The sequence below is a fragment of the Amia ocellicauda genome, chromosome 12 (assembly GCF_036373705.1).
Source record: "Amia ocellicauda isolate fAmiCal2 chromosome 12, fAmiCal2.hap1, whole genome shotgun sequence".
Lineage (NCBI taxonomy): Eukaryota > Metazoa > Chordata > Actinopteri > Amiiformes > Amiidae > Amia > Amia ocellicauda.
The window spans coordinates 25,343,968-25,370,368 of NC_089861.1; the positions used below are offsets into that span (position 1 = coordinate 25,343,968).

At 51.4% G+C, this 26,401-nt stretch overlaps 5 protein-coding genes across 7 annotated transcripts; 3 read left to right on the forward strand and 2 right to left on the reverse strand.

The window, feature by feature from the left end:
- Positions 1 to 963: 963 nt before the first annotated feature.
- vps51 (VPS51 subunit of GARP complex) lies at positions 964 to 7,649 on the forward strand. Its single transcript, XM_066718967.1, has 10 exons — positions 964 to 1,284; positions 1,486 to 1,615; positions 1,782 to 1,928; positions 2,311 to 2,530; positions 4,293 to 5,226; positions 5,398 to 5,613; positions 5,861 to 6,079; positions 6,320 to 6,441; positions 6,697 to 6,784; positions 7,111 to 7,649. The coding sequence occupies exons 1-10, from the start codon at positions 1,084 to 1,086 to the stop codon at positions 7,369 to 7,371; spliced, it is 2,538 nt and encodes an 845-aa protein (XP_066575064.1). The 5' UTR covers positions 964 to 1,083; the 3' UTR covers positions 7,372 to 7,649.
- Positions 7,650 to 7,731: 82 nt separating this feature from the next.
- Positions 7,732 to 13,563, forward strand: tm7sf2 (transmembrane 7 superfamily member 2). The gene is made up of 11 exons (XM_066718969.1): positions 7,732 to 8,586; positions 9,489 to 9,550; positions 9,692 to 9,888; positions 10,204 to 10,258; positions 10,472 to 10,666; positions 11,371 to 11,474; positions 11,618 to 11,737; positions 11,988 to 12,156; positions 12,418 to 12,498; positions 12,652 to 12,774; positions 12,857 to 13,563. Exons 2-11 carry the CDS (start codon positions 9,490 to 9,492, stop codon positions 13,015 to 13,017), a joined length of 1,266 nt encoding a protein of 421 aa, XP_066575066.1. The 5' UTR covers positions 7,732 to 8,586; position 9,489; the 3' UTR covers positions 13,018 to 13,563.
- On the reverse strand, positions 13,329 to 15,962 carry znhit2 (zinc finger, HIT-type containing 2). Its single transcript, XM_066717863.1, has one exon. It carries the CDS (start codon positions 15,318 to 15,320, stop codon positions 13,575 to 13,577), a length of 1,746 nt encoding a protein of 581 aa, XP_066573960.1. The 5' UTR covers positions 15,321 to 15,962; the 3' UTR covers positions 13,329 to 13,574.
- A 235-nt stretch (positions 15,963 to 16,197) lies between these two features.
- Positions 16,198 to 24,623, forward strand: LOC136764702 (pre-mRNA-processing factor 39). 2 transcript variants are annotated; one of them, XM_066718970.1, is made up of 14 exons: positions 16,198 to 16,304; positions 17,404 to 17,732; positions 18,019 to 18,144; positions 18,253 to 18,371; positions 18,457 to 18,624; positions 18,801 to 18,978; positions 19,284 to 19,388; positions 19,633 to 19,797; positions 19,910 to 20,036; positions 20,185 to 20,453; positions 20,745 to 20,929; positions 21,102 to 21,176; positions 22,761 to 22,941; positions 23,112 to 24,623. In XM_066718970.1, exons 1-14 carry the CDS (start codon positions 16,250 to 16,252, stop codon positions 23,223 to 23,225), a joined length of 2,196 nt encoding a protein of 731 aa, XP_066575067.1. In that variant the 5' UTR covers positions 16,198 to 16,249; the 3' UTR covers positions 23,226 to 24,623. The 2 variants fall into 2 exon arrangements, with proteins under 2 accessions (XP_066575067.1, XP_066575068.1); XM_066718971.1 differs by having other exon boundaries at positions 23,115 to 24,623.
- On the reverse strand, positions 24,198 to 26,222 carry mrpl49 (mitochondrial ribosomal protein L49). 2 transcript variants are annotated; one of them, XM_066718973.1, is made up of 4 exons: positions 26,086 to 26,222; positions 25,581 to 25,731; positions 25,355 to 25,452; positions 24,198 to 25,129 (listed from the first exon to the last, which is right to left on the reverse strand). In XM_066718973.1, exons 1-4 carry the CDS (start codon positions 26,194 to 26,196, stop codon positions 24,983 to 24,985), a joined length of 507 nt encoding a protein of 168 aa, XP_066575070.1. In that variant the 5' UTR covers positions 26,197 to 26,222; the 3' UTR covers positions 24,198 to 24,982. The 2 variants fall into 2 exon arrangements, with proteins under 2 accessions (XP_066575070.1, XP_066575069.1); XM_066718972.1 differs by having other exon boundaries at positions 25,328 to 25,452.
- Positions 26,223 to 26,401: the final 179 nt, after the last annotated feature.

Consider the following 26,401-nt stretch of genomic DNA (forward strand, 5'->3'; position numbering starts at 1 on the left):
ACATTTTCAGACTTATCTAACCCATCCACCAACACGGCTTTACTTTATCAAAAACATATTTCTGACTGTCTTGTAAAGTAGTCAAAAAATGACAAAAACACATGTCCTTTCTTATGATGCTAATTATTGCAAAAGTATAATAATAAGCCAGTGGTTCTTAACTTGTTTACAGGCTCGCACCACAGAGAACAGGTCTTGCTGATCTCTCATTAACTTTTTAGTTAGTTTACTTAGGTTACATTCAACCTAATCTTCCATTTTAACTGTGATTTATTATAAATTTAAACGGATTAATTAATTTCACTTTTTATCCAAATATCAATTTTTCAAATCTTCCGCAGGACTCTCGCCTGCGCACAACTAGTATTGACCTTTTTATTCCTGTATCTATTTAATTGATATAAAACTACCTGGGCAATAGACTGTATTCTTGCACTTTGTATTGCACTTATGTTATAAGTCGCCCTTGATAAGGGTGTCTGCCAAGAAATAATAATAATAATAATAATAATAATAATAATAATAATAATAATAATAATAATAGACGCACAGTCTTCTGCGCATGTCTATACACGATGTACCGTATAGTCAGGTAAATATGCGCACACTAGAATGGTGTGTGTTGGGAGTAACCGGAGTTTACAGCTTGCATGCATTTGATTGCAAGCCCAATTCAAATGCACTTATAATTTACAGTATGTACTTAAACTCATTCCGTTCTTTAGTTAGGTATTGTCTAGTGAGATTTGCATTCAACACAATAACATAACTGCGATACGATGAACAGTAATTGACTCTGCAGATGTTATAATGTCTAGAGTGTAACAAGTGAATTCCGCAAAGCGATACGTTAATGCACGAAATACAGCACAGTTGGCTCGTAGGGAACGTGTCTGCACCTTGCGTTTCTGTTTTTAATGATGTGTTGATATTATTAACAATACGGTACTTTTCATGTTTACCCTGGAAATACAGCAGCTCGTTCCCGGTAGTGCACATCCCGGGGCTCGACCTCTCTTCCCTTCCTCTCTCTGTCTCTGTGTCCCCGCTTCTGCTGCGACTCCCTCCCCGCCCGGGCCCAGTATGGACTCCGACCCGGCCGGCGTCGCCGACAGCGACTCGGCCGGCCCGGGCTCTGAGGCGGCCCGCAAGCGCCGAGTCCACGGAATGCTGAAGCTGTACTACGGGCTGAACGAGGAAGGAAAGCCCGGGGATCGGAGCGAGTCGCTGGACCCGTGCGACATCAACGGGCCACACTTCGACCCGGAGATATACCTGAACAAGGTACCTGCAGCCTATCGACGTTGTTGTTGTTAATAATAATAATAATAATAATAATAATAATAATAATAATAATAATTGCAGTATAGTTGTATGAACGTCTCAAACCTTAGACCACCCAGGCATGTCTGTCTGTCTCTCTCATCTGTTTCTTTTAGCTTTAGTGTGTGTGTTAGTCTGATTAACCCAGCGTGTGTGTTGCAGCTGAGGAAGGAGTGCTCCCTGGCCGAGCTGATGGACCAGGAGAGCTGCATGGTGAAGCAGATCCGTGCGTTGGACAGCGACATGCAGACCCTCGTCTACGAGAACTACAACAAGTTCATCTCTGCCACAGGTCAGAGGGAGGGAGGGAGGGAGGGGACGATGCTGGAAGGCTGGGTGGGGTGGAGTGGAGTGGAGAGGGGAGGGAAAGGTGGTGGAGGAAAAATAAAAGACTGAGACGGAGAGGGAGGGGGCGGGGTGCTTGTTACAGTGTGCTGACTTGGTGATGCTCTCCTCAGACACCATCCGAAAGATGAAGAACGACTTCAAGAAGATGGAGGACGAGATGGACTGCCTGGCCACCAACATGGCCGCCATCACCGCCTTCAGCGCCTGCATCAGCAGCACCCTGCAGGACCAGCACGCACAGATCACCAAGCTGTCCGGTACTGTCCCCGTCTGTAACTCGGCAGTGGGAGAGAGGGGTGCCGTCCCCTTCTCCCCCTGTCTCGCTGTCACTCACTGTGTGCATTTACACCGCCATTTCTCTGGAAATGCTCAGAAATGGCAGTGTAAGCGCTCAGGGATCAAATGCGCCTCTCAGGGAGATGGTACAGATCTGGATCAAATACATCGGTGGGATTTGATCCTGGCAGTGTGGACGCTGGACTGGCAGAAGTTTCGGCATGCACTGTGGAAGCGTTTGTTTTAAAGGCAGACAAATAGTGGCATATTCAGAACACTTCATCGCTTTCAGTCCAACTGTATTTCCTATCTGAGTTTCACCCTCTCCTCTCTCCCCTTCTTCTCCATCCCCCTCTTCCCTAGGTGTTCACTCTCTCCTGCGGAAGCTGCAGTTCCTGTTTGAGCTGCCGGGGCGCCTGACACAGTGTGTCCAGCAGGGGGCGCTGGCGCAGGCCGTGTCCCTGTACAGCCGGGCGCACCGCGTGCTGCTGCAGTACCAGGCCCTGCCCTCCTTCAGCGCCATCCACTGTGACTGTCAGGGTATCATGGCAGAGCTGGCACTGCAGCTGCGCCAAAGGTTCAGGTGAGTGTGTCTATAATGAGTCATTGCTGTGTTCATTGTTCCCATCGCCTGTTCTCGAGCGCTGGGCCTGTCTGTCACTGCTTTGGCAACACTGATGTCAGTTAGTCCTGCCAATACAACTTTTTTAATTTTAATTGAGTTTGAGTGTGAGTGTGTGTCTGACTGTTTGTGTGTGTGTACAGTGTCATGCCCTGTTTCCACTGGCTTAAGCGTCTGGACGCGTCCGTGTTTTGTGGCTGGTTAACTATTTGCTGCCAGACGTGGCCGTAAGCGTCCGTCACCCCACTGAGGAAATACTTCTCTTTCAGAAGAGAGAGGGAAGAGATCAGATACATTATGTCGGAAGATATTCTCAAGTGCCGTCTGCGATCACAAAGAAATTGCAGTTTTATTAGCAGCATGGCGTGAAATCCACGTACAGAGACAATGAGTGCTTACAGTTAATATCCGAGTGCATTTAAAACTTGGATTTCACAGGACCGGTGCAGTGCCGTGACTAGTTAAAATAAACTGAAGGATAATAATCGGATCGTAGCAGCCGATGTTATTAATATTTTATGAACAGCTGGCCGGTGTTCAGGCTGTGTGTGTGAATGTGTGCAGGACAATCCGCAGAGACAGTCAGTGTGAAGGAACACGATTCAGTTAACATGCCCAATTACAAGTTAAATTAATGAATAAATAAATACAGCAGATCTGGGTTTCCCTCTAAAACTTTAAGGACTGGTTTAATAAATGCGTCCATAAGTCCATAAACGCCATGAATGAAACATACACAGTTGAAATTATAACCTGCTATATTGTAGCTGGATGATTAATCGTGAAATGTGTGTATTTTGTTTCAACTTTAACTTATCCTGGTTAAGAACGTCTGCTAAGTAAATTATAAATAATACGGCAAAAAGTATTGTTTGCAGTTACAAATCTGCAGAAAGAGTAATAAGTTATGGGAGTCACGTGCCATTTAAAATACATATATACTAGCACAAATGATGATAATAATACTAAATAACAAATGTATTGTTATTGTTGCACATGGAAACGTATTCTTATGGGACGTGCTTGTCTGAATATAATGTTGTCTATACACGTTTAGCTCTTCCTTGTATCTCTTAACAGAAACGTGTATTTATTACGCTGTTTACAATCATGTAAAGCAGAAATAATAAAATAGACACACAAGTCCTCTCCTCGTCAGGCTGTATCGCTCGTGGTGTTTTCTGTCTGTTTTTAAAACGAAACACAAACCAAACCCACATTCGCTGCTCCTCCCATAAGAGAGGATGGACTTCACAATGGCCTGGTTTTACAAAAAAAGCTCTAGGACACGTCCGGCACGGCACAGCACGGCACGGACGCTTAAGCCAGTGGAACCGAGGCATTAGTCTCTCTCTCTCTCTCTCTCAATTCAATTCAATTCAAGGGTGCTTTATTGGCATGACAAACAGTTTCGTAGTGTTGCCAAAGCAGTTGATATTATATACATACATTGAAAAATATTAAAAGGTAAGAAAAAGGAGAAAAAAAAAAAAAATTGAAACAGTACAATATAATTTATAAAAAAAATCTTAATAGACATGTACATTTATTTTATTTATAGTTTACAAGTTTACAGCTGGTGCTCATGTATGTTTTCACAGTGAGCCCCTCAGGTTGTGGCAGGCGGCTACATATTGGGCGGCCAGGGGGGCTGTGTGTCCCTCCCCCAGGAGGATAGCTATTTTTTTTCATTTATCAATTCAGATAAATCTCTCTCTCTCAGGGATGGGGGCTCCAGTGCCCAGGACCTGGCCCAGTGTGTGGAGCTGCTGCTGCAGTTGGACGAGCCTGCGGAGGAGCTGTGCGATCAGTTCCTGGGCCACGCCCACACCCGGCTGGAGGCGGACCTGTCTGCGCTGGAGGCCGAGCTGAGGGACCCCACCCCCCAGCTGCCACCAGGCCCCACCGGTGGCCTCGCCCCCAAGCTGCCCCCGAGTCCCGCTCCCACCCCGAGTCCTGTCTCTGCCCCAACGGACATCCTGGAGTTCATCGACCGTGGCTGCAACCTGTTCGTGAGCAACCTGTGTCTGGTCATCACCTCCTATCAGTCGCTGTTCATCAACAGGCCGCAGCAACGGCAGGAGCTGGAGGGAGGGGGAGGGGGCAGGGAAGGAGGCGGCCCGAGCGCTAGCGCTGACATCTCCCAGATGGCCGGAGGCAAGCTGCTGTCCTTTGCTGAGCGGCTGTGTGAACGCTATTTCGCCCTGGTGGAGCGCCGCATCCAGGAGGAGCATGGCGTGGCGGACAACTCCCTGCTGGTGCGGGCGCTGGACCGCTTCCACCGCCGGCTGCAGGCTGTGGCCCGGCTTCTGCCCAGCTCGGCGGTCCCGGCCTGGGGGGCGGAGATCGTGGAGAGAGCGGCCCGGGAGCGCATCCGTCAGTACCTGTCCGCCCTGCAGGGCTTCTACCTGGACAGCCTCACCGACGTGCGCCAGGCTCTAGCAGCACCCAGAGTGGCTGGGGGCGGAGGTGGGGGGCCTGGGGGTGGTGGCGGTGGCAGTGGCGGCACGGGGGGGCCCGGGAAGGACAGCCCCAGCCTCCCCGAGCTGCTGGCCAACCTGTCGGCCGCCATCCTGAACCAGATCAAGGCGGTGCTGGCCTCCGTGCACCTGTTCACCGCCAAGGACATCACCTTCTCCAGCAAGCCCTACTTCAAGGTACGTGAGACAGGGACTGAGACACAAAGGGATATAGAGACACACACAGAGACAAACAGATATAAGATCCTCTCTCTCTCACACTACATTCTGTTCTGAAAGCAGTCTAAGAAATGTAATATTCAGCATCTCTTCCCCCTCTCTCCACCACCCTCGCTCTCTCTCTCTCAGGGGGAGTTCTGCAGTGTGGGTGTGCGTGAGGGCCTGGTGGTCAGCTTCATCAAGTTCGTGTGCCAGTCCTCACGCCAGTTCTGCGACACGGTGGGTGAGAGGGGGGGCGCCACCCCCCCCGCCCTGCTGCTGCTGCTGTCACGCCTGTGCCTGGACTACGAGACGTCCACCATCACCTACATCCTGACCCTGACCGACGAGCAGTTCCTTGTGCAGGTAACACATACCATGAGACTCCCTGACACACTGAGAAACGCCATGAGATGCACTGACACACTGGGAAACGCCGTAAGATGCACTGACACACTGAGGAACGCCTTGAGACGTACTGACACACTGGGAAACGCCGTGAGACGCACTGACACACTGAGAAACACCCCGGACACACTGAGATGCACTGAAACACTCTGAGACACCTGAGACTTTTCTCTTCCCTCTTCCCTCTCTCCCTCCCCACCTCCAGCACCAGGCCCCGGTGACGGCTGTGACGGCCCTGTGTGGGGAGGCGCGGACGGCCGCCCAGCGGCTGCTGAACCACTACGTGAAGGTGCAGGGCCTGATCGTGTCCCAGATGCTGCGGAAGAGCGTGGAGACGAGGGACTGGGTGAACACCATCGAGCCGCGCACCGTCCGCGCCGTCATGAAAAGGGTGGTGGAGGACACAACCTCCATTGACGTGCAGGTGAGACACACATGCACACACACGCACGCACACACACGCGCACAAACACAAATACACACACACACACATACCTGAGCTCACCGAGGGGTCTCCATCTCTTCTCGTGCCTTTGAGGTGGCAGGGGGCCTGAGCTAGATTTGACCTGACCTCCCCCAGCCCCTAGCACAGCTGAACTTGCCTGATAAGCCTGTCATTCTTGTCTTCCTCTCTCTCTCTCTCTCTCTCTCTCTCCTCCTGTAGGTGGGGATGCTGTATGAGGAGGGGGTGAGGAAGGCCCACAGCAGTGATTCCAGCAGGAGGACCTTCTCTGTGTACAGCAGCTCCCGGCAGCCCGCCCGCTACGCACCCAGTTACACCCCCAGGTACACAACCACACACACACACACAGCTACACCCCCAGGTACACAACCACACACACACACAGCTACACCCCTAGGTACACAACTACAACCACACAGAACACGGCCACACTGATACACAAACACACAACAAAAACACAACCCACATCAACACACACACCGCTACGCCACCTGTTACACCTCCAGACACAGCTGCACAACCACAACTGCTATCTCTCTGTCTGTCTGTCTATCTCTCCGCCCCCTCATCCTGCGCAGCGCCCCCATGGACACCAACCTGCTGAGTAACATCCAGAAACTGTTCTCAGAGCGCATTGACATCTTCAGCCCAGTGGAGTTCAACAAGGTGAGGGGGGGGGGGCGGTACAGCCTATGTCTTTTAGTGCTGATAGGGGCAGTGGGGCCGGTGTTGCTTTTCCCTCCCTCTCTCTCTCCCCCTCCCTTCCACTCTGTACACAGTCTCAATGTTGATATACATATTGTTGTGTATATATATTGTCCCTCTCCCTCTCCCACCATCTCTGACCCCTTGCTCCCTCTGCAGGTGTACAATGTGTGTGTGTGTGTGTGTGTGTGTGTATATAATACAGGAATAATAAATATGAATATATTAATAATAACACATATACCTGTGATGTTTTTATATCAATCTCCATGGTCCACTGGGTGCAGGTGTCTGTGCTGACCGGGATCATTAAGATCAGCCTGAAGACGTTCCTGGAGTGTGTGCGGCTGCGGACGTTCGGGCGCTACGGGCTGCAGCAGATCCAGGTGGATTGCCACTACCTGCAGCTGTACCTGTGGCGCTTCGTGTCCGACGAGAACCTCGTCCACTTCCTGCTGGACGAGATTGTGGGCAGCTCCGCCCACCGCTGCCTGGACCCCGCCCCCATGGAGCAGAGTGTCATCGAGGTCATCTGCGAGAGGGGCTAAGCGCTCCGGAGGGGTCGGAGGTCACGGCGGGTACAAGTGAGGAGAGATGCCAGCTGTGAGAGGGGGGTTCAAAGGTCAGGGGTGGGAGATTAGGGCTCGTGGAGGGTGAACATGAGGGGTTGGAGGTTATGGTGAAATGGGAGATGTCAACTGTGAGAGAGGTCAAAGGTCAGTGAGAGACTGGTTAACTTCATGAGCTTAACACCTTCTCTCTGGGCTGCCTATGCAGAAAGTGTAAAGTGAGAAAATAATAAATTTAAAAAATTTAAAAATCTTAATTCCTTCTGTCTCCTTCACTGAGTCCTCCATGCATGGTTCCCACAGCCGCTTTGGCCCTTCCCCTGCACTGTCCAGGACCAGGGCTGGCCCAGCGCTGAGCTATAGACCGGCTGTGTAGCAGTGGGTGGAGTGAGGCTGTCAGTGCTGTTGTGATTAATCACTACTAATGATTATAAAATGTTAGTTAAATCATAGTCAGATGTGAATACTGAATGGTACAGCGATGCCTGATGCAAACCAACCAGTTATTATCAGTTCAGAAACTGTGATTGAGGTCACGCTGTCCTGCTCAATGAAGTATAAATACCACGCCCCCTGGTCCCTGACAGTGTTAAAACACTTTATTTATTTATTTATTATATTGATATTTTTGTATGATACTGATTGTGTGAATGTGAAGTGCTTGCTGGTGTTAATGAAACCGCGCAGGTCTCCTTGGATTAAAAAAATCTGATCAATAATTCCTATGTAAATTGTGTACAATACAGAATTTTTCCTGATGTTCAGTACAGACAGTACAGTACAGCAGGGTCTGCAGCCCAGGTCCTGAGAGACACAGGACAGTAGATGTTCCTTATGCAAGTATAATATTCCCTCTGAGTGTAAAGTACACTAATAGAATAATTAAAAAACAGATACACAGAAGCCGAAACAAAGTTGACAAAACGCAGCGTCGTGCGAGCAAATCACCGCGCCCCGAGGCGTGCAGAGACCCTCCCACGTCGAGCTCTGATTGGCCAGCTCCGCGGTCGCTGCGCACGGATTGGTTCGGCGCCTCCCGTTCCACCGTCTTCTGATGACAGGCGTCTGCGCCGATTGGTGGAAACCGGGCAGTGAGTTCTGGGCACAGTCGCAGTGCGCAGGCGCCCGTGTCAGCTGTGGGTAGCCACTAGTACTCGTTGTGCTGCGTTTAAAGAGACAGACTGCGAGGATCAGGTAGGAATAATATTATATTCAAAAATGGATGCACAATTACATTTACATCACACTATTAATTACATGACCGTCGCAGCCCGTGTAGATCACATACAGCTGGCGAAGGTATTGATCTGTATATGTGCTGTGAGGTGTTGTGTGTAATTTTGATATACGTACAGATTCTAATTATCCTGCACATTTTAGCTTCATGTTAAATTGCACATGTAGCGGTAAAAAAAGAAGAATAACAACAATAATAATAATAGCATTATCATTCTTGCACTGTTATTTGTATCTCCCTCACAATGCAATCGTTTATAAATAATTAGTAGTATGGTAATAGTAGTGGTAGTACAACATCTGGTATACTCCTGATAAGATCAATAATAATAATTAGAATTTAAAGTGTCTGCATGCGACAGTACTTTCTCCATTATATATGATATGTATTATTTCTATGATAGTATGCAGGTTAATATCAGTTTGTAATAGACATGGTAGTAGTATAATGTAGGTAAGGAGTCATTTGCATCAGTAATAGTATGCAAAAGTGAGTAGGTTAGTAGCTGTAGTATAATAGTAGGTATGTTCATGTTCATGACATTATGCAGGTTACTATAAATATATGTATTATTATTATTATTGGTCATACAATGGAAATATCTCCAAGAGTTATTGAACTGTTTATATATCTTAAGGCCTTCATAATATGCAAATACGAGAGCAATATGGAAAAGACACAGGAAGCAGAAGTAAACACACTAACTCTTAATTTCTCTCACACGCTCTCTTTCCCTCCATTTCTCTCCCCCTTTCTTTCCCTCCATCTCTCTCCCTCTCTCTCCATTTCTCTTACTATTTTCCTCCACCTCTTGCCATCCATCTCTCTCTCTCTCTCTCTCTCTCTCTCTGATTGACAGGATGGCGGTGGACAAACACAGAGCGCCACGGACCACAGAGAAGGAGTTTGGAGGAACACTGGGTGAGAGAGAGGGAGACAGGGGGAAGAGAAAAAAAGGAGGAAAAGACAAAAAGCTGACATGGAGGGGGTGTTTCTCTCTCTCGCTCTCTCTCACCATCCCTACCTCTCCCTGTCCTCCACACCCCCTCCCTCTTTCTCCAGGTGCGGTGTGTCTGCCCGTTCTCCTGCCAGTCACAGTGCTGTACCTGCTGTCAGTGTGCTGCTCCCCCTCTGCCAGCCTGCTGCAGTGGCCCCCACCCCTGCCTTCCCCCGCACAGCTGTGGCAGCCCAAGGCCCTAGCCATCGTGTTGGGCTGGCTGGGCCTACAGGGGGTGCTGTACCTGCTGCCCGTGGGCAAGGTGAGAGAGGAGCAGCCATGGGGAGAGGGGGAGAAGGGGTGCAGGAGACGGAGGGAAGGGGGGAGCAATACACAGAGATGGAGAGAAATCAGTAGAGACAATGAGAGGGTAACAGCAAAAGATAGGAATAGAGGAGGACAGGGAGACGCAAGGAGAGACAGAGATACGGAGACACTGATACTCACACACAAAAACACTCACAACACACTTACACACACTCACACCAAACAACCTGAAATTGATGTGTGTCTCATAACCCCCCCCCCTCTCTCTCTCTCTCCCTCTTCCTTTCCCTGTCTTGCTCTCTCTGTCCAGACTGCACAAGGATTAGTGCTGAGAGATGGCTCCAGGTTGCAGTACCCCATCAATGGTGAGAGGGAGAGAGGGAGCGAAGGAGGCAGAGGGCAGAGAGTGAGGAGTGGGAAGAGAGGGAGGTAGACAGGAGGAAGAAACAAAGGGAGAAGGGAACAGTGTCCTGTGTCAGTATCTGTGTCTCTCTCTTCTCCTGTCCCACGTATTCTCTTTCCCATCATCCCTTCCTCCCTCCCACTCACCCTCTCTCCCACTCTCCCTCTCTCTGCAGGTTTCCACTCTTTGTGTATCAGTGCAGTGTTGCTGGCAGTGTCAGTGTGGGCTGGGCTGCCCCTGGGGTACCTGTCTGACATCCTTTTGCCCCTGGCCGTCTGTGCAGGGGGGCTGGCCTTCATCCTCAGCCTCCTTCTCTACCTCAAGTCCCTAGTTGCTCCCCCTCATGCCCTTGCCCCTGGGGGCAACACAGGTGAGACTAACCTCCACCCCAACACTATCTCACAGTGTGAGCAGTTCAGTTATTGATAGAGAATATACTATATACTGTGGGGACTATAGCATAGTATAGGGGCCAGACTGGAGCCAGTGCTGTGGGGACTATAGTATAGTATAGGGGCCAGCCTGGAGCCAGCGCTGTGGGGACTATAGTATAGTATAGGGGCCAGACTGGAGCCAGCGCTCTGGGGACTATAGTATAGTATAGGGCCCCAGACTGGAGCCAGCGCTGTGGGGACTATAGTATAGTATAGGGCCCAGACTGGAGCCAGCGCTGTGGGGACTATAGTATAGTATAGGGGCCAGACTGGAGCCAGCGCTCTGGGGACTATAGTATAGTATAGGGCCCCAGACTGGAGCCAGCGCTGTGGGGACTATAGTATAGTATAGGGGCCAGACTGGAGCCAGCGCTGTGGGGACTATAGTATAGTATAGGGGCCCAGACTGGAGCCAGCGCTGCGGGGACTATAGTATAGTATAGGGGCCAGACTGGAGCCAGCGCTGTGGGGACTATAGTATAGTATAGGGGCCCAGACTGGAGCCAGCGCTGCGGGGACTATAGTATAGTATAGGGGCCAGACTGGAGCCAGCGCTGTGGGGACTGTACTATAGGATCCCAGACAATACATAGATTCAAGTTTGGTTCAGGAAAGTATCCAGTGTTCTGCTATGTCCTAGGTAACCCCCTGTATGATTTCTTCATGGGACGGGAGCTAAACCCACGCATCGGGACCTTTGACCTCAAGTACTTCTGTGAGCTGAGGCCCGGTCTGATTGGCTGGGTGAGTGGAGTCTCCGTGGAAACTTAAGGACGTCCCACTGTTACTCTTTCTGCTGTGTGTGTCTTTCAAATGCAACTACTTGTGGAATGGAGCTGCGGAGTGCTCCTTCATTAGTCCTCCTGCTGTTTTTCCTCTCCAATCAGGTGGTGATTAACATGGGAATGTTAATGAAAGAGGTGGAGCTGCGGGGGAGCCCCTCCCTCTCCATGCTTCTGGTCAATGGATTCCAGCTGCTGTATGTCACTGATGCACTGTGGAACGAGGTGAGAGAGAGACAGAGAGATTGCACTATGCCTCAGGGCATCTCTTGCTGTTTCTCAGTATTTCTCCGTTTGCTGTCTCTTTGTCTCTGCATTCACATCTCTGTCTCTCTGTGTCCCTGTGCAGGTGTCCTAGTGTATCTCTGTATGTCTTTGTGTCCCTGTGCCTCAGGAGGCAATGCTGGTGTCTCTGGGTCTCAGTGTGTCCCTGTGACTCTGTGTCTCAGTATTTCTCTGTGTCCCTGTGTCTTAGGAGGCGGTGCTGACCACGATGGACATTGCCCACGATGGCTTCGGCTTCATGCTGGCGTTTGGGGACCTGGCCTGGGTGCCCTTCACCTACAGCCTGCAGGCCCACTTCCTACTGCTTCACCCGCACTCACTGAGCACGCTCACTGCGGCCGCCATCACTGCGCTCAACGGTGAGAGACAGTTGGGGTGCGAGTTTCGTGTTGTGTAATGTGGTATAGTATAGGACAGCACAGTGCAGTATAGTGTACAGTATAGTACAACAGAGGTGTGTGGTACTGTACTGAGTATTGTGGGTGGTGTTATATAGTGTTGTATAGAAATGCACAGTGCAGTGTTGCTTAATAGGAACCAGCAGACAGCCACAATGTAATTCTCCCTCTTCCCCCCTTTCTTTTCCCTCACGCTTTCTCTCTCTTCCTCCCTCTCTCTAGCGCTGGGTTACTTTATCTTCCGTCAGTCAAACTCCCAGAAGAATCGTTTCCGCAGAGACCCCACAGACCCCCGAGTGTCCGGTAAGTATCACTCCCTCCATCCCTCTGCCTTCTGCCCTCTCTCCCTGCCTCTCAAATCCCCACCTCACCTCTCGTCCACCGTTCCCACTTTCCCTACTCCTATCTCCATGGTGACACTGGTTCTGATGCTGAGCTCTGCTGTTCTCCCCACAGGCCTGGAGACCATCGCCACAGCAACAGGGAAGCGGCTGCTGGTGTCAGGCTGGTGGGGCTTCGTCAGGCATCCCAACTACCTGGGCGACCTGCTGATGGCACTGGCCTGGTCACTGCCCTGTGGTGAGCCCCCACGCCCCCCCACAACAGTCTCTCACACACATCCACACCCAACTCTAACCACTCACCCTCCCTCTCTCCACAGGCCTATCCCACCCCCTGCCCTATTTCTATGTGGTGTATTTCTGCACCCTGTTGGTGCACCGGGAGGCACGAGACGAGCGCCAGTGCCAGGGCAAGTATGGCCTGGCCTGGGGTACCTACTGCCAGCGCGTACCCTACCGCATCCTGCCCTACCTGTATTGACCTATGGTGTGTCAACGGGGGGCCAACGATTGACTAGACCGCTTCCCCTCCTTGGAAGGAGTCAATACTGGCCCACCAAGCACTTTCTGGTCTACCTGTCCTGATCAACGTAGGGCCAACATTGGCTCATCCTCCCTGACCAACATTGTGCCAACGCTGGTCCAACGCTTCGGGGCTGACACTGGACCTGAGATGTGAAGTGAGATGTGCTTACAGAGACGGCAGGGGCGTGTCATTTGTAAAACAGAGACAACACTGAAAACCACAGACAAAAGACAGAGAATGAGAAACCAGTCCATCAGATCAGCTGCTGTCATTGAAATTCTTTTATTGTTTCATTTTGACCCCCAGGATCCCCTCCACTGGGCCCCAATTGCCAATCACATCAGAGACAGTGTTCACAAAAAACCTTCCCATCCCCCAACCTCAGTCTCTGAAGGGGTCCCTGCCTGCATCAAGTAACACCATTAACTTATAATCAGTTGTTTTGATTTTGACAGCCCAAACTCCCCCAAAAAACTGAATAATAAAAAATATATATAAACATCCCCAGTGTCTTAGTCCATCTCCTGGATCAGCTCCCTCCTTGGGGGGGGTCTCTTGCCTCCCCAGTGGCTCTCCAGCTGTTCCCTGGCCTGCTGTGCCCCCCTCTGCCCTCTGGCCTGGCGTCTGTGCTCCCCCCTGACGCCCCCCCCCAGTCCTGACAGCAGTGGGGCGTACTCCTGTGCCCATGCCTGAAGGAACTCCACCTTCTTGCCCGCTAGAAAGCACTGACGCCAGCCTAATGCCCCCTCCCCCTCTGGGACTTGCTCTTTCCCACGCTCTCCCTGTCCTGCTAGCCTCTCTCCTCCTCCCTCTTCATCTCCCTCTTGTCTCTCTCCCCCTCCCGCTCTCTCTTCTCCCTCTCCTCTGGATCTGTCCATCTTCCCTTTTCTCCTTCCCTCCCCCTCCCCCCTGGGAAGAGCTTTCCTGACCTGCCCAAAAGCCCACCTGAGCTGGGAGAGAGCGGCCAGTGTGTACCTGCCCCCTCTGCCCTCCAGAACCATCGCTACATCCAGCACAGCCCGTAAGGGTGCCTGGGGGTCCTGGCGGTCGAAATACGGCCCCATCCACACTGCCCCCAGCACTGCCCCCACTGCCTCCTCCACTGAGCCAAACCCCCGCCCGTCGGCCAGCCCCACCGAGGTGCTCAGCACCGCCTGGCAGAACTCGGGTAGCACTTCCAGGTCGGAGAGGTCACCGTTGTACAGCCGCAGGGCGAAGGTGTAGCCAAAAAGTGCGCTGACCAGGCTGTTGGCCGCCAGGGGGCAGGGGTCAGAGGTCAGGGAGCGCAGCGGTGGAATACGAGGTGAGATGGCGGGGATCTGGCAGACAGTTTTCCCTCTCTTCTTTTTCTCCTCATCCTTTTCTTTATTGGTCTTCTTTCTCTGCCTCCTTCCCTGTCCCTCTCCACCTCCTCTCTCAGGAGATCTCCCGGACTCAGTCGCAGCCCCCTCCCCCTCTCTCATTCCCTCACCCTGTTCCCTCCGCTCTCCCTCCCCTCCACCTATGGCCTCCCCCACATTCCCACCCCTGTCCCCTCCCACCTCTTCCACCAACCCTCCCCCTCCCTCCCACCAGGCCTGCCACTGTGGCACCAATGCCCCGATGCCCCCACCCCTCAACAACCCCTCAAAGCGCATCTTGTCCTGGGGGGGCAGCAGCTCCCACAGCTGCTCCTCAGAGAGAGCGTCCAGGTCCAGGCCGCAAAACCTCTCGGCCAGCCCCGCCTCCACCTCCCCCTCTGCGTCTCCATCTGCATCCCCCTCTGCCTCGTCTCCTCCTTCCTGCTCCTGTCTCAGCCTGAGCAAGATCTCCTGCATCCTCCTCTTCCCCTCCTCCTCCACCTCCCCCTCCCTTCCCAGTGTCCTCAGCTGCTGGTAAACGCACTCCTTATAAAATTCCTCTGAGCAGCCGGAGTGTGCCTCCCCGCGGTAGCAGGCCAGGCCGCAGTAGCCCACATTGCAGCGCGGACAGGTGTACAGGCTCGGGTTCGAGAGACAAAGTCCACACAGCTTCCCCCCTCCTCCTCCTTCTCCATCCTTACTGGCTCTCCCGGCTGCCACGATCAGGGGCTGCCCTAGCACTGCTTCTGCCCCCCCCCACCCTGGCAGCACAATGCCATCTCTGCTCACAGTCCCTGTCTCAGTGTCTGGCTCAGGGGGGCTCTCCAGGACAGTCTCCCTTGCAGTGCCCCAGCCCCCTGGCATCACAATGCCCCTCACACAGGTGGGCACTGGCCTCGCCACCCCACGGCGCAGCATGGCAACAGGCTGTGTTGTCTTTTGTTTATTTTTTTTAAAGCAGGACGATGGAGTCCAGTTTTCTGGGTGAGGGGTTGTTTTTAGATTTGCCGCTGGATGTTCAATATTGTAGCCAGTTCGTCCAGGCTCCTGCCATCTGTTCTGTCTGTCTCTCTTATTTGTATCCAGTTATGAACTCGGTCAGCTGCTGCCTGATGCACAAACTTGTTTCCCACGGCCGGGGTCTACGTCACTGAACAGTCCTTCCAGATAGATATTCCGGTTGTGGGACGTCCGAGGCTTTTCTGTGTTCTATCACCTTATTGAAAAAGTCGCGATGTTTTGACGTTCATCTTGGCAAAGTATCGCCTGCACGACCAGACCCATATGGCAGGGTTTGCGTCACGTATTTATGTACTTGTATGTATTATTTTTTGCATTCATTTACTGTGCCGAGCTTGAACAACAGTCCCGCGCCATCTCTGAGCTGCATCTGTCACTGCCTCAACGTGGGTGCCGTAAAGCGAGACACTTTGTCGTTCCTTGCTGTAAAAACGCATCTGTTTTCTTTAGCACGCAAGAGTTTTCCTATGATTTAATACGAAGACACGCACGCAGCAGCGCATATATTTGAGGTGCTTTTAACGAATAATAATAATAATTAATAATAATAACAACTACAACTAATTACTAAAAACTTAATAAATAGCGGGGTAATAGTAAAAATGATGACAGTTAAAATATATAATAATATGAATTAGTGTGTGTACGTATATATATATATATATATATATAAACACATATAAAGTGCAGATGTCTAATACGAATAACTTTGCAAAGGTCCAGATATTTGGTTGCCATGGTGAACCTGGTGCGCCGCTATACAGGCGCTGGCGCTCTGCCGGAAAGGAGACGCAGCGTGCGTGGGCTCGTCATCGTCCCTCACAAAGATGGCGGCGGAGAGTTCGAATTTGGACACCAATGGCGAATTCACCGCCGGACCGGGTCAGTATGGGCCAGCACCGCGTGCAGAGCCGCGCTCAACGGGTCCCCTAACGACAGCAGCGGGTTGCGACGCCGGACGATACATTAACAAACCGGGACGGTGTACAATACACGACGCCATGTATTTGGACTGGTCTGTGCGTAATGTTTACACTGACGACAACTGTGTGTTAAAGCGTGGCGATATGCCCGCCACCGTGGAAATGAGTATTCATCGGGTTTTCTGTGCGACGCGGGCTGAGACCGGGTTGCGCTGGCGGGGCTGTGCCGCTTAACGCCGCCGAGCCGGGCGAGCTGAGCACTGTCCTCTCGGAGGAAACGAGTTGCCGCTTAAATGCAGTGGCACTCCTGCGCTACAACAACACTTAATGTGGACTGAGAGCTCGGTGGTCTCCAGTTACCGTGTTTGTGTGACTTAATGTACTACACTCACGTACACAACTTTCCCCTCGGGCCTTGAGGTGTTTATTGGCGTATCGACGTGTTGTTTTGAACGCGGGTGTGTTTGCAGACAGATCGTGAACTGCAAACGCGTTTTCTCTGGGTGTTTGAAGTCTATGGTTAGCGATTGGTGTTTATTTTCATATATTTATTTACCAGCTGCATTGAATGGTGGCCGTTTCAATATATAGAGGTATTAGTATAAGAAACACTAGCCGAAACAACGACAGCAATTCATACACGCAGAAATGCAATTAAAATCGAGTATGAATTGCCCACATGCAGCAGGTTGGGATGGGAGGCTCTCCTGTTGTACCAGTTCTGAATCGTCGGAAATAAACTTTTAGTAGTTGCTAAAAATGTTAAGACAATTGTTTTGTTCGGTTCTATCCAATTTCTAGTGTTTGCTGTCTTTAGTAGTGCATGAAATTATGCGTCCTAGCTAACACGCTTCCTAAAATGTCTGCAAAGAAACGCCTCGCATTGACGCACCACATTACTTAGTTAGACGATGTAGAATTGCTGAAGTCCCAGGGAAGGTGATCAACTCCGATTCTGTGTTCTGGTGTTTATAGTAAAAGAGAGGTGTGTTATTTGTCTGTATACACATATCACTGTTTTTAAGAAGTAAGGGGACGTCCTATGTTTGTGTTTACAGAAGATGCTCAGAAGGAGGGGCTGGCGAGTCCAGAGGTTGAGGTCACCCCACCTGCCGACCCACCCACAGCCCCCTGCCCTCCCCCACCGGAAGTGAAAGGTCAGGAGGATGGGGGGGACAAAGGTGACAAATCAGGACAGACGAGCGTCAGCGTGTTGCCGGGGTCGGAGGCCGTGGAGCTGTACCCCGCCGCCCTGGAGGATTATGGGGAGGGGGAGGAATCGGAGGGTGAGCTGCCCGCGGAGTTTGAGCGGTTGTGGAGAGCTGCTCAGGAAACCCCCCAGGACTTCTCATCCTGGACGGATCTGCTGCAGTACACGGAGCAGGAGGTGAATGGGAGCAGGAGGGTTCAAGTAGGGGTCTGCAGCCCTGGTCTTGGGGAGACACAGTACAGCACAGGGTTGCATGGTAGTGTGAGGCAGACCAGTGTTGTGAGCTGTGTGGTGAGCTGTGTGGCTGGACACTCCAGGCCTGACAGACTGTTTGCTCTGCAATTTCCGAGACAGATGTGTGGAGTTGCTGTTGTGATGCAGCTGTGTTTGTGCTTCTTCTTGTCAGTTTTGTACGAGTGTTTAACTCCTGCCCCATTCCCTCTCCATCTAACTCTCACCTCAGGGTCACATGGGTGCAGCGCGCAGGGCATTCTGGGCCTTCTTCGCCCGCTACCCGCTGTGCTATGGCTACTGGAAGAAATTTGCAGACATGGAAAAACGGGCTGGCTCCCCCCGCAGAGCTCAGGAGGTCAGTAGTTCAGTAGTAGGGTCAAGGGTCATTATTCTGTGTGTGTGTGTGTGTGTGTGTGTATTTCTAGTGTGTCTCAGATGTGTTACAGGTGTGTGTGTGTTTCAGGTGTGTCTGCAAGGCCTGCAGGCCATCCCCCTCAGCCTGGATCTGTGGATCCACTACATCTCTCTGCTACAGGAGACTCTCAACATGAACCTGCCTGAGTCCACACAACGCATCCGCAGGTACACACACACACACACTGCAGCATCCATGTCTCTGTGCTGTTGTGTGCACGACACTCATTCCTCCCCGTCTGTGTCCCCGCAGTGCGTTCGAGTCAGCCGTGAGTGCAGCGGGGCTGGAGTTCCGCTCGGACCGGCTGTGGGAGATGTTCGTGGATTGGGAGAGGGAGCAGGGCGAGCTGCGGGCTGTCACTGCCGTGTTTGACAGGGTGCTGAGCATGCCCACGCAGCTGTACAGCCAGCACTACCAGAGGTACTGAACGCCATTGAACACGGCTTCACCATGAACTACACACGACCACACATTAGAGTGCACTGTACTGTACACACGACCTGACTCGGAGAAGCATTTGTAGCGCTGCACCCACAACTCACTGCTCCCACGACATGCCATGCATAACCCTAGACCCCTGACCCTTAACCCCACAGGTTTAAGGAGCATGTGGAGAGCCACTCCCCCCGAGATATCCTGTCCACTGAGGACTTCCTGAAACTGAGGTCAGAGGTCATGCGAGGTCGGGCGGCGGCCACCCCAGTGATGGGGCGGGAGGAGGTGCCACCTGGGGAGGACGGCCCTCCAGGTATCAGCTCAGCCAATCAGGAGACGGTAAGGATCAGAATCGCAGCGCTGATCGGCCAGGCAGAGACATTAGTACATGTTAGCAGAGTCGCTGACTGGCCAAATGAGATCGTCACATTGGCTGCCCAGGGTCATCACATTTGTTGAAAGCCTGACTGGCTGATGATTCCCATTCAAGTAAATAAGTACTGACTTTTATTTTTATTTTTTTACACGTGTAACAATATCAGGGGGACACTAGTGGCTGAAATGTGTGATTGGTCCTGCTCTTGTTGACCCCACCCTCGGGTGACTGCGGGTGATTGGCTGAGCCGTGTGTTGTCCCTCCCTAGGAGGAGGAGGAGCAGAAGGTTCGGGAGCTGTTATTGGCCAGCCGTCAGGAAGTACACCAGCAGACTGAGGTGGAGGTTAGCAAGCGCTGGGCGTTCGAGGAAGCGGTGAGTGACCTTTGACCATAATGCTACCCTCTGGGACTACAGTAAAGGAATGTATTGAATTTGAAATTGAGCTGTTATCCCTTCTACCACCTCTCCTGTCCACCCTTTTTCCTTCTCCCTCACCCCCTCTCTTTTCCCCCCTCTCCTTCTCTCTCTCTTTCTGTCCACCTCCCTCCCCCACCCCCTCTCTGACCCTTTCCCTTCTCTCTTCCTGTACATCTTGCCCTCCCTCCCACTCTCTCAGATCAAGAGGCCATATTTCCATGTGAAGCCCCTGGACCGGGGACAGCTCCGTGCCTGGCAGAACTACCTGACCTGGGAGACGGCCAATGGGGACCATCGCAGGGTGACTGTGCTGCACGAGCGCTGTGTCATCGCCTGCGCCCTGTATGAGGAGGCCTGGATCCGGGTGAGACAGGGGGAGGGAGGGAGGAGCCTGGAGGAGAGGGAGAGAGAGATGCCCTGTGCTCTAGTGACAGTACAGGGGCCCTGCAGCTGACCGCTCTCCTGCTCTCCCTCAGTACACGCGGTACCTGGAGCAGCACAGCGTGGACGGCAGCCGAGAGGTGTTCCGCCGGGCCTGCGAGATCCACCTGCCCAAGAAGCCCAACATCCACCTGCAGTGGGCCAGCTTCGAGGAGCGGCAGGGTGAGGGCACAGGGGAAAGTGCGCACACACACACACCTGGGCACAGGATACAGTCATACTAGGTAAAAAGTTTACAATTTCAAAATCTTGACTTTCTCCCTCTCTCCCCCACTCCTCTTTCTCTCCTCTTCCCCTCTCTCTCATTCAGGGAACGTGGAGGGGGCACGCCGGCTGCTGGAGCGCCTGGAGCTGGCCGTGCCGGGGCTGGCCGTGGTGCGCCTGCGCAGAGCCGGGCTGGAGCGGCGCAGCGGCTTCACAGACAGGGCGGAGTCTCTGCTCCGGGAGGCGGTGCAGCAGAGCCAGGCCACGCCCCTCCATGCCTTCTACTCGATCAAGCTGGCCCGACTGCTGCTCCGGGTGCAGAGGAACCCGGGCAAGGCCAGGAGAGTGCTGCAGGACGCCATCGAGAGCAACCCGGTGAGGGGAAGAGGGCAGAGGGGGAAGGGGGTGAGATAGGGGGAGGGAGGATAGAGAGTGGGGACCAGGCCAGGGAACACACTTACACATACCCCTCCCCCTCTCTCGCTCAAATTCAAAGTCCTTTATTGGCATGACTAAGAGACAAAAGTGTTGCCAGAGCATTGTCACAGACAGGCCCAGTGCTCAAGAACCAGGCGACAGGTAATAAAACGTACAGGAATGTTAACATCTATGTACAGGACGTGATATAAAATGATTCATTACTCTCTCTGTCTGTCTCTCCCCCAGGAGAACAGCAAGCTGCACCTGAACCTGCTGGAACTGGAGTGTAGTGCGGACCTGCGCCAGAACGAGTCCAATGTGCTGCGCTGCCTGGCCCGTGCGCTGGCCGCCCCGCTGCCCGCCTCTGCACGCCTGCTTTTTTCGCAGCGCCGCCTCGAGTTCCAGGAGGACTTCGGGCACACTGTGCAGAGGTCAGCGGGGGGGTTCGGTCACAGTGGGTCTAGGGGTCCCCGGAGTTAATGCCTGTGGTTCATAGGTCATGGGGTATTTTTGGAGTCAGGGCTCACCAAAGGGTTAACCCTTGGGGTTTGTGGGTTAACTGGGTCATAGGGTCACGGTCTGAGTGTCGGTTTTGTGTTGCAGCTTGCTGAATGCGTACGACGATCACCAGGCCCTGCTGCAGGAGAGCAACGGCAAGAAGAGGGGTGCCGAGAACGGGTGAGAGAGAGAGACCAGTCTGACAGACAGTCTGTCTGTGTGTCAGTCGGTCAGTGTATGAGAGGGTTTGGTTGGTTATCAACCAATATCTGAGCCCTGCCCCCTGAACTCTGGGGCCGGTTGCATAAAACTGTAATAGACTAGTCTAATGTGTGTTATGCTGCGGTCACACTACACGATCTCTACAATCCGACCCGATTTTGTGAACAGTGGAACAGCTCACACTTAACGACTATTTTGCACCGAATGTATGTCTTTTGCGTCGTGACGGAGCGCACACACCCGATCACTTAAGTACAGGGTAACATGCATTTAACGACTGATCTAAAACCTTTTCGTGGCGATCTGCGTCACAGCCTCCAAACTCCCCACATCTCGCAGAAACATGCGTGATCTATACAGCGAAAAGGTAAACAGACATGGACATTTACAGGTCACATTCGTGAAGTACAGATGTCCGCAGTTATGCGCAGATCTGCGCTGCTCCACCAATGGGATCAGTGGATTTCTGGAAATCTGCAACAAGAACACGACCACAAGCTGCTGTTGCTGTCCGTGTTCGTGTCGGACAAACACAAAAAGCGGAGAGTGTGAAGACATGGCCGTGAGAGCTGCACTGTGAGAGCTGCAGCTGAGCAATAGTCACAGGCTCTATCCATCCCACATTATGATCAACGCATTGTAGGGATCGATATTCAGCGCAGACCTGGGTCAATTACAGATACTAATTGGTATTTGAACATATTATTTTTCCTCTAATAGAGTATTTTTATATAACCAGCGCCGAAACAACCATTGGTATTTGAAGTATTTTAATAAATACATATGACAATCTTATTCTCCTGTCATGTTTATTCCTCCTGTTTCTTTTCTCTTCTTCAATCAGCTCGGCTCTCATTGGCTGCTGATCACGTCACACTCAACGATCGATGCCGATCGAGTCGTAAATAGTAAACATGTTTAATAGAATCATAGGGGCTCCGACTAGCTTACGATCGGATCACACTACATGACCATCGGCAGTGGGGACGCGCCCCGACCAGGCTGCTTGTCGTGACGATCAGTGCCGATTTGTCATGAGGGCCAAATTGGGCTCAAATCGGGTTTATAATCGTGTAGTGTGACCCCAGCATTAGTCAGTTGCATACAAATTCAGAGTAAGACTTGAAAAGTTAGCTTCCTCACCCCCAGGCTACTTGTCTCAGTCTATGGCGACAGTCACTGATGCTGACAGGTGAAGCCTCCCATTGGCTTACACGCACTGCTCTCTCCCGCCCACTGGCAATCCCCCTAAACATCAAGACTCCTCCCCAGCGATGGCGGTAACCAATCCCAAAGTATATAATTTTTTGCATTATATTTAAACTGGGATTGCTGCTGTTTTAAAGAAGTGTCTGCCATGTTTGATTTTCTTTCAATTGTGTGTGATTTGACAAAGTTAGACCAGTCTGAGGAAAGACTGTTTTATGCAATGGTTTGAACTAAGTGTCTATCGTTAGCGTGACTTATAATTCTACTAAAACAGAGATTTAGTCTGTTTATGCAACCATCTCTATTCCGTTCGTTCTCTATTCTGATTGGCAGGGACCCTGATGATCCGGAGGAGAAGAAGGCCAAATCTGAGGAGAACTCTGTGGCCACGACCCCGAGTATGGCCATCCCCCCGACGAACATGCCAATGGCCATGACTCCCCCTGTGCCTATGATGGGCGGGGACATGGGTGGCGGCTCCCAGGCGGCCTATGGCTATGGAGCCTGGTATCAGGTGACCTTTGTAACTGTTTTAACATCATTGTGTATAACGGAGACAAACAGACAAGAGTGCAGCAATTTTATTAGGAATGTGTCTGCTATAACAAAATCTCTTATTTTCCCCCTCTCTTTGTCCCATCACTATTCTTTCTCTTTCCCCCTCTCTCCTTCTCCCTCTCACAGCAGCAGCAGCAGCAGCATCATCATCATCATCATCATCATCACCAGCAGCAGCAGTATGCAGGTTATGGTTACCAGAATCCATGGAGCTACAATCAGTACTACCCCCCCAGCTAGAAGACGCCAGATAGACAGAGAGAGGGGGAGGGCGGGGGTTGGTGCTGGACTGGACTCCACTGAATTGGATTGGAACTGTCCAGCCATTTCTCAAAGATGGGCAAGACCATGCGTTACTGCCGGGTGAGCAGGTCAGTCCATTCTAGTCCACTCCGGTGGTGTCCAGTCCAGCCTTACCCTCCGCCCCCACTGTAGTCCATTATAGTCCAGTGTGGTCACTCCATGCAGGTGATCTGCAGCCCTGTGTGGAGACGGGAGGGTGTTGTCCCCAGGCCTCTCCCAGTGGATCACCTTGGACTCATTCCAGAGCCCTGTCCAGCCCCTCCACCCCACTGGAGACGGGGAACTATTCCACCTCCCCTGGCAGCACCGGTTATGCATGTTCACACAGTATGATGAGAGATGTTTGGTGTGTACATTTGTGTGTTGAAGGCTACATGGGGTCTCCACTTTCTTTACCAAACTTCCCGGGGGTTGGGTGGGGTATACACGCCATACACTCTCCTCCAGCAACGCAGGCAGAAAGGCGGGCGGCACCTTCCCATGTGCATCCACGGCCGGCCGCAACAACGCACAGAGCTTTGCGGTCTAGAGCTCACTGGAAGCAGCGCCTTCGTGCCAGTGAACTTCAGACAGTAAAGTGGTGTGTGTTACTGAAGCCGGCTGTGGACGGACTAGACAGGAGGCACTGTCCACTTGTCAGTTTACACTGCTGGAGGAGAAGGGATTGTGTGTCTGTATGTGTCTGTGTGTGTGTGTACACATCTGAACAAACCAAGCAGGGTTATCATTCCTCTTGTGCTGACGGTGCAGTGAGGCAACACTGTGTGTGGCAGTGGGTCTCAAGTAGCAGTCCGCAGGCCACAGAATAGTGTCTGGCCCTGCACCCGTCGGCTTCATCTCGAGTCCCCGTTTAAGAAAAAAAAACTGAATTCAACAATTTCTGAAAAAAATTCAGAACGCTTGCATTGGTCAGTCTGTATCACATTTTATTTTTTTGTTAATTACATTCCTCCCCTCTCCCCCTCCCTGTTCAGGGGTGCGTCTACGTGTTTCAACACTGTAAAATGGGCAGGGACAGTGTTGTTTCTGTGCTGTACTTTGATGCTACAAGTAGCCGGGGCTATACAGGGGAAAGGACGGGAACCGCTGGCATGGCGATTAAATATGCAGTCCTATCATCATTGTAACACAGCTGCACATTGCCTGCTATGTGATTATAAGTAGCTGCACTGTAAATACATTGAGTACATAAGTATGACTCCATATTTACAAGCACCTAAAAAGAAGGCCCACGCATGGAGAAATGTGTTTGTTAGCGTCTGAAAATGTCCTCACTGTCTTCTCCCTGTATGGAATTTTTACTAATATAAAAAAAAAAATCTGATCTTTGTAAAATCCCATGTGTGCATTTTATTTATTAACTTTTTACAGTTTGAGCATATTTTGGGGTTTCTGGCCCATTCTAGCTGGGAGTGAGCTTGTTGGATCCTATCACTTTTTATGTATTGATTTAATTGATTTTAACCAGTAAGAAAACGTTTTATTTACGAGGGGGCTCTCTGCAGTGTCATTGTGCCCCAGTCTCCTTGCGTATGGAAGGGAGCAGTTTTACTCACAACTCAAACAAGACCAAACAAAAATATGAAATGTCTTAATTGGTTGAGTCTTGATTGAGTGAGACCTCCACTGGAATGAAAAGCAAGATGACCCATCTGCTCCCTCCGGGACTGATTCAGTCTATTCTAGAGCAGGTTTTAGAAGCCCTTCTTCACCAGCCAGGCTTTCAGCTCCTTGTCGAATTGACCTTTGACCCGGATGCTCCCAGTGACCTCGTTGACCTGTGTGGGTGGGCTCTTCCCCGTCAGCTTGGCCAGGTGCTGCTTCACTTCCTGCTCAAGGGCCTGGCAAAGCACAGCAGGGGAGACGGCGAACGGTTCAATCAGAGAACATATGGAATGGAGGGGAAGAAACAAAATTTAGGTAAACCACAATGTAACTTTATTATTTAGAATCTCTCTCCAAAAATCATATCCAAACATGTTGGATGTGTGTACATTGCACACTGGTGATTGACTGGCGTACAGTGTGCCGACACTCACCCAGATGTCGCCCTCGATCTTCCTCACCAGGGTCATGTGCCGGTTGCCATGGGTGATGTCACTGTAGACCGGGATGTTGTGCATGCGGGACCGGCGCACCATGTAGGGAAGAGAGGGGGGCACGTCTGAGAGAGATGGGGGAGAAGAGAAGGGATAGTTACACATGGTTGAGTACAGCCTGTGTCAGTTAGTGTCATGTGTGCTCTTCATGCTTGTCTGTTGTCTTGGAATAACTGGGAGAACAAAGCCTCACCTGGGGGTGGGGTCCACCCTGAGGGGGTGGGGCCAGTGTGCTTAGGGGGCGTGGGTACACAGCTGGGCGGGATCAGTCGCTCCACATGGCAGTACTCCTCAGTGGACTCCACTGGTGGGCTGAACTGATCAGAGGGGCTGGAAGAGAATGCCTGAGAGAGGTTTACATAGCAAATCGTTACACACTGCACTGAGCCTGACAGGGTTAACACAGTACAGATAGACTGACTGGACACTGGAGTACATTATAAGTGCACTGAGAGAGGTTAATATATAATGTTCTGTGGCCCTCCAGGGCTGCAGACCCTGCTGTACTGCATACCAGTTATGACAGCTCTAACTAAAGCAAAACACACCAGCGTGTTATTGTGCCATTTTCAATCACTATGACCTCTGTTAACAGCGCGACACTTGAGTTATAGCAACCAACCTTGGGCGGGTAAACGAGGGAAGTATTTTGAACCCGGCTTCGCTAACACAACGGTCACCTTACCGCCTTTACGCACCTGTACTCGGCCCCCGATACCAGGCAGTGTTCTCGCCGAGGATAAACACCTATAGGCTGCCATCAGCCCCCGGCGAACCGAGCTCGACATGTTTACCAAGGAGGCAGACATGTTTTCCTTCCTTTAGCTCGCGAAGCATGATGGGATATTGTATAGCGAGTGCTGCAGCAGCACTTCCTTCAAAACAAACTTTATCCAGAACAAACCTGGATATACATTTTAAATTTATTTATTTTTTGACGAGAGGAATTCGATAAAAGAAAAAATCGTGTATGGATTAGTATAGATTTGTATTCAGATTATTTGCTTAGAATTG

What these genes read in the sequence shown, in the direction of transcription:
- vps51 (XM_066718967.1), top strand. Translation starts at nt 1,084, where the DNA reads ATGGACTCCGACCCGGCCGGCGTCGCCGACAGCGACTCGGCCGGCCCG. An exon ending in CAACCTCCATTGACGTGCAG is followed by an intron (nt 6,080 to 6,319) that starts GTGAGACACACA and finishes CTCCTCCTGTAG; the next exon opens with GTGGGGATGCTGTATGAGGA. An exon ending in GCCCAGTGGAGTTCAACAAG is followed by an intron (nt 6,785 to 7,110) that starts GTGAGGGGGGGG and finishes CACTGGGTGCAG; the next exon opens with GTGTCTGTGCTGACCGGGAT.
- tm7sf2 (XM_066718969.1), top strand. Translation starts at nt 9,490, where the DNA reads ATGGCGGTGGACAAACACAGAGCGCCACGGACCACAGAGAAGGAGTTT. An exon ending in GGCCCGGTCTGATTGGCTGG is followed by an intron (nt 11,475 to 11,617) that starts GTGAGTGGAGTC and finishes CTCTCCAATCAG; the next exon opens with GTGGTGATTAACATGGGAAT. An exon ending in CGCCATCACTGCGCTCAACG is followed by an intron (nt 12,157 to 12,417) that starts GTGAGAGACAGT and finishes CCCTCTCTCTAG; the next exon opens with CGCTGGGTTACTTTATCTTC.
- znhit2 (XM_066717863.1), bottom strand. Translation starts at nt 15,320, where the DNA reads ATGCTGCGCCGTGGGGTGGCGAGGCCAGTGCCCACCTGTGTGAGGGGC.
- LOC136764702 (XM_066718970.1), top strand. Translation starts at nt 16,250, where the DNA reads ATGGCGGCGGAGAGTTCGAATTTGGACACCAATGGCGAATTCACCGCC. An exon ending in TGCAGTACACGGAGCAGGAG is followed by an intron (nt 17,733 to 18,018) that starts GTGAATGGGAGC and finishes CTCTCACCTCAG; the next exon opens with GGTCACATGGGTGCAGCGCG. An exon ending in GCTCAGCCAATCAGGAGACG is followed by an intron (nt 18,979 to 19,283) that starts GTAAGGATCAGA and finishes GTCCCTCCCTAG; the next exon opens with GAGGAGGAGGAGCAGAAGGT.
- mrpl49 (XM_066718972.1), bottom strand. Translation starts at nt 26,196, where the DNA reads ATGTCTGCCTCCTTGGTAAACATGTCGAGCTCGGTTCGCCGGGGGCTG. An exon ending in GTATCGGGGGCCGAGTACAG is followed by an intron (nt 25,732 to 26,085) that starts GTGCGTAAAGGC and finishes AACCTCTCTCAG; the next exon opens with GCATTCTCTTCCAGCCCCTC. An exon ending in AGATCGAGGGCGACATCTGG is followed by an intron (nt 25,130 to 25,327) that starts GTGAGTGTCGGC and finishes GTGCTTTGCCAG; the next exon opens with GCCCTTGAGCAGGAAGTGAA.